Here is an 8,320-nt window from a genome sequence, read left to right on the forward strand (position 1 = left end):
AGTATCAATTTTATCTTTTTCACCATGCCTTCTAAGAATGGGATTCCATGACGAATATTGACAACCACTTAAAACTTTTGTCAAAAATTGTGACAGAAAAATTTCAGAGTTTTTTTTAATTTTACTGTTCACCAAACTCATTTGAACTCAGGAGTAGAAACTCTGCCTCCCACCCAAAGCACCAACAATTTCCTGGAGACAAGAAATGCAGGTTTTCCTATATACCCCGTATATCTCAAGCAGGGACTTACCACTGACGCTTTGGTTTCACTACCAATCATTCACTACCAGACATTGTATATTTCAAGTTTCGCCTGGAGACTCTTTTATTTTTGATAATTCAGTTCAATGCTCCTATGGTTGCTGCGCTTGGAACATATCCACCGACTTTTCAGCTCAATAACAGGCAAGTACTTTTTCTGCTTACCATGTTTCTTCAACATGCTTGACTACAGTTCATCCAGCAAACAAGCATAATAACAGTCACGTCTAACACAACAAATGCGATACATTTCCTGGGTACATGCCACATCGTTGATACTGTGCAACGGCATTCAGGGGTAACCGGGCAGGAGTCGGAACCAGAGCACCACACATCAGGACCTTACTTGCACCTTGGGAAGTGGGTGTTGTCAACATAGCCTCCCGACATCGCCGTTTGAACATTTCTCTGGAACTTTTGTGGGTTGTCTCGGAGGACGGCCGCGGCTTCATGATTCAAGGGGTCCTCGTCATTGGGTTGCTGCAGAAAAGAATTAAGAAGATGGTTAGTGGCCAGGTACATGATAATACAAAAGGCAAGCAGTAACTTGTCTTCCCTCAAGATAAACTTGCACCAGAAGCTACACAGAAACCCAATATAAATCCATGCAACTCCGGCATTTTACATTTTGAATGGAAAATCAGCAGGTGGAACAGTTTTGAATATGATACTTACTGAGAAAAGAAGGTTTAAGCCATATATTATGGTGTTGATGTTCAAGACAGGCTTCCAGTCTTCACGCAGAATGTTAAGGCAGACATTTCCTTCTAGGTCAATATTAGGATGGTAAACCTGAAAGTCGCCACATTAGCAATAACCAACGTATGATGATGATTGACAGGAGTCAGATTGTGTTACCTTGGTCTTGCACTTGACCTTCGGAGCCTCGTGAGGGTAGGAAGGAGATACTTGGAAGGTGAATGTAAATGCCCCACCTCTAATAGACAAGACATTGTGGATATTAGAATAATTGACTACTATTATTTCGATGAACTGACAAGGTTGTGTACAATAGTGTACAAAAAACAACATTCTTCATCAATATAAAGGGGGCCAATGAAAATAGAGTTTTCTCTTCATTAAGAAAATCAATTTGGTAGTGACAAGCTGAGATGCAACGGCCAAGGAGCAGGAACATGAATGAGAGTGGAACTGATGAAAACTAATAATGAAACTAATGTAACAATAGTCAACAACTACTACTCATATTTCTATTACAGTTATATGGGACAGTTCTTCTTTATGCTATGTCCAGACATATTTTGGAGGGATGTGATGTAACTGAAAAATAAAAATAGAACTTGATCTCTTTTAATCCATATTCATCAACAAGTATTCCTTCAAGTATACCAAAATGCAGGACTGAAAATTGTTGACAATCATCTTTAAACTTCCAATCCATCTATGTGGCAACTAGCAAACAGTGCAATATTTTAAATTAGTTTGAATGTCCATTCAAAGATTAAACGATTCAAAATCAAAATTAACAAATAACCATCAGTAAAAGTTGAAAAGAAGAGTAGAGTTAAAACAAGCATCTGTATAAGATACTTACAGATAGTATCCTTCATCAGGTCGTAGAGTGGCTTCAAAGTTCATGAGATCATCCTTTCCATTCGGGAAGGAAATTTTAGTTGTCTTTGGAAGGTTAAGCTCAGCAATATCTACATGTTAAAATGAAAATTGTCACCAAGATCCATGCTCTGAAAACTATCCAAATAGAACTAACTAATACTCTGCATTCATTATGTGCGTACTGCATAAATCTGGAAGAAATGAATAGATAGGTTGATGTTAACATTTTAAACGACATTTAGATTGACACCACAGGTTTGAGCAATAGAAGAATTTAGTACTCTTCAACTTTTAGTATGGTAGAATTTCCGATGTGAATCCTCATAATTCACGAGTATATCTCGAGTCAACTTAAGTTGAAATAGTGAATTTGGGATTTAACCCTGGATATCAGATATCTGGACGTTCATTACTATATAAGAAATATTAGAGTCCTGAACATAGTTATCCTGTTGACAACTATATGAAGCCAATCTCATCCACAGCAGCAGCTGATTACTTTATCCAATGTGCAAAGACCAAAAGGGAGATAGATGGGCCACTGATATCATTCAGCATACTATCCCACACTCAGCGTACTGCCACTGATATCACACAAGCCTGCACCCTCTCCTCATACCTCGTTACCACTACCACTCTGCCACCACCCTCCCATGCCCTAGTGTCCTACTAACCCCTACTTCCACCATGTTGCCACCTCATCCTCTCCTCCACATCCCTCTCATGTCCCATCTCCCTCCCCCTACTTCTGCTGCTGCTCTGCCTCGTCCTCAAGTTGAGGCTGGAGGCTGGCAGCATCGAGATGAGACTGAGTTGCTGACTACGACTTTGTGAGTAAGGCAACTGTCATATAACCAAATCAAGTGGCAAAGAAAACATGGTGGTTCAGATTAACACACATGCACCCCCAATTCTCATGTTTCCCACCACTGGGTCACTTTCTATCTCCCCACGCCAGGCCAGGGGCCATGACGTTCCTCATCTGGATGAGAATGGCTAGGTAGCACGTCTGTGTGGACTGAGCGGCAGTGTGAGAACTATGTCCACCACTCAAGTCAAAGAAAACGAAAACAAACAGATAATAATAATCATTGGTATACAAATTTCCCAAATTGTCACACACATGAATCATGGTGCATGCAAAATTTGGCCATAACCAGTACGAGGTCAGCCAATATGGATAGCAGTAAAGCCTACTCCCTTCGTTGCAAATTATTTGAAGTTCTAGCTTTGTGTTAAGTCGATCTATATTTGACCAAGTCTATAACAAAACGTGCTAACATCTACAGCATCAAATATATATAGTGCAAATGTATATTCTATGATGAATCTAATGAAGCTCATTTGGTATTGTAGATGTTGATATAATCGTAGACTTGGTAAACTTAGAGAAATTTGACTTAGCACAAAGCTAGAAGTTCAAATAAGTTGGAACTGACCGAGTACATAGCAAGGCACACAGCATACATAGTACTAGCACGGTAGTACCTAAACCAATACAACCCCGTCTTTTTCACAAGAGAAATATGTAGTTTTTATTACATAACATAAGGGACACGCATATAATTTCTCCAAAATAAAAATGCAACAAATTGGTTAACTAATCTACTCAGGAGCCATAGTTCATTTGTAAATAACAAATGAAAAACGAAAAGAATTGCATACTTGCAGAGAGGTGTGAACGCACAAGGTTGCAAGACCAGCTTGGCACTAATCAATGCGCATTGTACAGCATGTCATTGTTGCTCTGTTCAGCATTGTGCTGGATTATGGTAATCTCGTTTGGTTGACACTTGTCTAGTCGTTTTATATCATCAACTAGTATTAAGTTGCAATCTGATACTACCTCTGTACCATAATATATGACGGTTTAGCAGCTCAAAAATGAACTGGTAAAACGTCATATATTATGATACGGAGGGAGTATATCCTTGTTTCCCAGGACACATGACATACCCATTGAACAACATAAACTATTCAAGTTAATCTGAAAAGTCAAACATGACAACACACTCTTCACAGCAGCTCGCAAAATAATCACAAAAAGCAGCAAACTCAGCCGATACCAAGTGAGACGCCTGGCTGAAAGTAACATAACATCAAATCCCTTCCGGGGAAACAAACCTTTGTGGAGACGTAGTTCCCCAGGGCTTTGCTTCTTGACGGGAGGCCCCCCTTTTGAGTTGGCTGCCTCCTCGTTCTTCTGCCCCTTGATCTTGAAAAGGTTTATCATCTTTGCTCCTTGTGCACGGGGCCCCTACGTGGGGTGGATCCGTGCGGATCGGGACGAGGAACCCTTCCTTCGTTCTGCGGCTGCAGAGAGAGATGCGTCAGAGAGATTGAATCAATGACGAGGAACAGCGATACACGGGCCCCGCACCGCTCCCGTCGTTCTGCCGGCGCCCGCGCCGCTCCGGTCGCCGTTCACCCTTGTTGCCGAGAGAGAGAGAAAGAAAGTGAGAGTGAGAGAGAGGAGGACCTGTCCAGCCGCCGCCGCCCGATGTCCTGTCGCCGCCGCCAGGGAGATGCGACGAGAGGGGGGAAAGTGGGGGCGTTTCGGGAGAGTACGCGGAAAACGCTAGTATACGGATCGAATACGCGCCCTCGTCAGCCTGAATACTCTACTTTATAACGCGGAATATGTTCGGATCTTTTAGAAAAGAGTCCTAGACTTTATTATCCCCGGACTCTGCACGCACGTATAGTCACGTTAGGCTGCCCGTAATATAGTATCATACTTCCTTCGTTCTTAAATACTCGTATAAGTCTTTTTAGAGTTTTCATTAAAAGACCACATATGAATGTATATAGACATATTTTAAAGTATAGATTCATTCATTTTGCTTCGTATGTACTCACCTAGTGAAATCTCTAGAAAGACTTATATTTAGGAACGGAGGGAGTAGTAGATAGTATCATGCATGCCAACTAGGCAATTTTGATGAGGTGTCGTAGAATTAAATGAAGAAAGAGAAGGTTGAGTATCATATCATGATACCGTATCATATTAAATAATGTGCTACTATATGTCTTGCATGACAATAAATGAACTAATATATGATAATAACATATGATGTACTATACATTACCGATGTGGTATCATACACTAGTATCATATGCATGATACTAGTATATGATACTACCTATTACAACCAGCCTTATCACAAAATTCTATAGACTTGAAGAGAATAGACGACGGAGAAGGGACGGAGGTTAGCGAAAGATCCTATTGCAATTATAAAATGGGTCGTATTACAATGATGATGAAAAAGGCGTGGAAGCAGGAGATACTATTTGCAATAAGGGTTTTCTTACAATGCAACAAGGCAATTATTATAATGACAACATTGACGAACGCAAATCAAAGCTATTACAATCGCAAATCGTTAGGTTGGTATTATAGATTGGACTACTCTCGATCCACTTGATCTTTTGTTTTGACAACATAGAGAGCTTGATTCAAACAAAGTCATTCCTAGGACAATCAATCAATAGACTAGGACAATCATCATTGCAAAGTTAGGAGTTCCATAAAGTCATCTTTCAATACTATTTGCAATAAGGATTTCCTTACAATACAACAAGGCTATTGTTGCAATGATGACATTGACGAACGCGAGCCAAAGCTGTCGTGCAATATGTTACAATCGCAAATTGTTAGGTTAGTATGATAGATTGGACTATTCTCGGTCCACCTGATCTTTTGTTTTGACAACATAGAGAACTTTATTAAAAAAAGTCATTTCTAGGATAATCAACCAATAGACTAGGAAAATCTTCACTAGAAAATTAGGAGTTCCATCAAGCCATCTTTCGATCACGTTTTATGTGCAAGCGAGCTTAGCACAGATATGAGTCCAACTGATCTTTTGTTTTGACAACATAGAGAGCTTGATTCAAACATAGTCATTTCTAGGATACAATCAATAGACTAGGACAATCATCATTAGAAAGTTAGGAGTTCCATTAGGCCATCTTTTGATCACGTTTGATGTGCAAGCGGGCTTAGCATAGATATGCGTTGAGATATTAGTTGACATGTTTACATCGAGAGATATTAGCTCACATGTTTGCATGGAGAAATATTAGTTCGTGTGTTGTACGATGATCCTGTTTTTTTATCATGGTCATAGTTAAAGTAACAAGGATGCCCGCAACAGTGGGAACACACTGTTGGAAGAATAATTGTGTTGAACGAGCCCAACCGATTGATATACCATGAGATCGTATCGTTGCTAATTATTAATACTATCACACAAATGTTAACGTATGAGTAACTCCATACACCATGAGAGCATTGACTATCTTCATACTGGATGATGTGCTTTGGGTTCGTCAAACATGGTGATTATAATGGTAACTTAAATATAACTTAAATATATGACAAGGGACTCACTAGCTTAAGATTGAGATTTCCTCCTCTGAAGATAAATAGATATTCTTATAGCCCTTTCGGTATTATAGTATCCATCAACATCTCGCCACACACTCATAATTCGTGTTATTGATGGTGTCAGATAGGAGCGCATTGCTCACCATCATTATCACATTTTCTTGTAAGTAGGGGTGCAACTTCCGCGCTGACATAAGATGTCATACCTCGTCTTTTGGTAGTGTGGGTAGCAGGACTTACAAGGCGGCATCACCTTCCTCACAAAGTAGACAGGGCGTTGAACACTGTGAGGCTGGCCTTCCTCTTTGCGCTCCACCACGAGAAATGCACTCACAATCTGGTTAGTAGCATATATATAAAGAAGTATGGGCTCATTATCGTGCGATGCAAGAATGATGGGGTTGGTGCCGAGCACACAATTGTTGTCGGCCACGGCCACCTCGGCCTTGGTGGTCCAACCGAACTTGTCGCTTTTCTTCAGCAGGCGATAAAACAGAAGGGCTTTCTCGCCAAGCCGGTAAATAAACCGGCTAAGAGAGTCAACTTATGCACATCTTTGACCTTGTTCAACGTCTCCAACTTGTCCAATGCCTTGATCTTATCAGGATTCACCTCAATGCGTCGCTGGGAGACGATAAAGTCGAGCATCTTCCGAGACCGGATCCCAAACTTGCACTTCTTTGGATTCAACTTCATACCGAACTTGCACAAATTAGCGAAGGTATGCGCTATGTCGCCAAGAAGAAAATCGGTCGTCTTAGTATCGATGACAACACCATCGACATAGCCATGCACCTTGAGGATAATCTGCTCATGCACACGCTTTTGCATCGCACGTTGGTACATAGTGCGAGCGTTTTTCAATCTAAACGATAGTCACATAACAGAAGGGCACATATGGGGTTATGAATGGAGTCACCAGTTGACCAGAGTCCCTTGTGTGGATCTGGTACTACACACAGTACACGTCCAAAAAAGAGACACTCATAGGCCGTTGTGGAATGTGTCACCAAGTCGATGTGGGGGAGTGAAAATGGATCCTTAGGGCAATGCTTTATTGAAGACCGTGTAGTCAACACATACGCACCGACTCCTGTTCTTTTGGGGGGTCATCAAGAATGGGTTCGTTAGCTAGTCCAAAAATTTGACTTCTTGATTGAATGTAGCTAAGCACGAGAAGATTGACAATCTCCTCGACCATCGCGCGCTTAGGGCATCTTCAATGGCGACCCTCAAATCGTCCGCAATCGTTTGGACCGCATGATACAAACGGGGTTTGCCATCCAACGCGTGCCTCTATCGGTTCGCCGACCGGTGTGGACATGCTTTTTCTTGCAAATTGGAAGCAAATTGTGGGCTTTGTTGGAGTCCAAATGACCTCAATGTGCGACTCCGACACCCCAACCCACTCAAATCCCCCAACTGGTCTCATTCTCATCCACTCCACCCCTGCTCCCCTTTATTTGCATCTGCGACCTCCTCCTCCTTCGACGCCACCGTTGTACCCCTCCGGCCGCCACCTAGGCATTGTCGTACGTCTGCAACCACCATCCACGCGGTGCACGCCTTGTACTATAGTGTCGTCCACCTAGGATCTGTTTGCAGTGAGGTACCCTTCGACCCCATGTTGATGAAACATGGCAAACACCACGCCCGACAGATGTTCGGTCAAATGCCATTGAGTTTATTTTCGAATTTGTTGTCGTTTTTAGAGTAATAAGGATGGTGGGGGTACTCGGTCATGGAGGATGAGTTGTTGTGTGATGTGTGGTTGGTCGTATCTATGGACTTCGTAGGCAGGAGCAGAAGGGCCTCTTTTGGCAGCGCGTGCATGATTCATTTCATGCATGAAAGCACATTCACCATATGACATGCACATCATCCATGCATGCAATATTAAGTCGTTAGTGTATCGATAGTAAACCATCCAAATCTCTGTCACAAAGTATTGTGGCATGGTTGATCACCTAGAGGCAATGTGGCCATTATATGTGGTAACCATGAAGATCACAAGTTTTGTTTCTTCTTGCTCTACATGTTTGATTTAGCCATTCATTCACCCATTGTTCCTCTACACGTTGTCTATTCTT

General features: G+C 41.7%; 1 protein-coding gene across 2 annotated transcripts; it reads right to left on the reverse strand.

Annotated features, from left to right (window-relative positions):
• Positions 1-299: 299 nt before the first annotated feature.
• LOC123451795 (NEDD8-conjugating enzyme Ubc12-like) lies at positions 300-4,432 on the reverse strand. 2 transcript variants are annotated; one of them, XM_045128334.1, is made up of 6 exons: positions 4,317-4,432; positions 3,962-4,150; positions 1,818-1,926; positions 1,121-1,199; positions 938-1,054; positions 300-742 (listed from the first exon to the last, which is right to left on the reverse strand). In XM_045128334.1, the coding sequence occupies exons 2-6, from the start codon at positions 4,068-4,070 to the stop codon at positions 605-607; spliced, it is 552 nt and encodes a 183-aa protein (XP_044984269.1). In that variant the 5' UTR covers positions 4,071-4,150; positions 4,317-4,432; the 3' UTR covers positions 300-604. The 2 variants fall into 2 exon arrangements, with proteins under 2 accessions (XP_044984269.1, XP_044984270.1); XM_045128335.1 differs by lacking the exon at positions 4,317-4,432 and adding an exon at positions 4,218-4,310.
• Between the last annotated feature and the right edge of the window lie 3,888 nt (positions 4,433-8,320).

The sequence above is a fragment of the Hordeum vulgare genome, chromosome 5H (assembly GCF_904849725.1).
Source record: "Hordeum vulgare subsp. vulgare chromosome 5H, MorexV3_pseudomolecules_assembly, whole genome shotgun sequence".
In the NCBI taxonomy this organism is placed as follows: Eukaryota; Viridiplantae; Streptophyta; class Magnoliopsida; order Poales; family Poaceae; genus Hordeum; species Hordeum vulgare.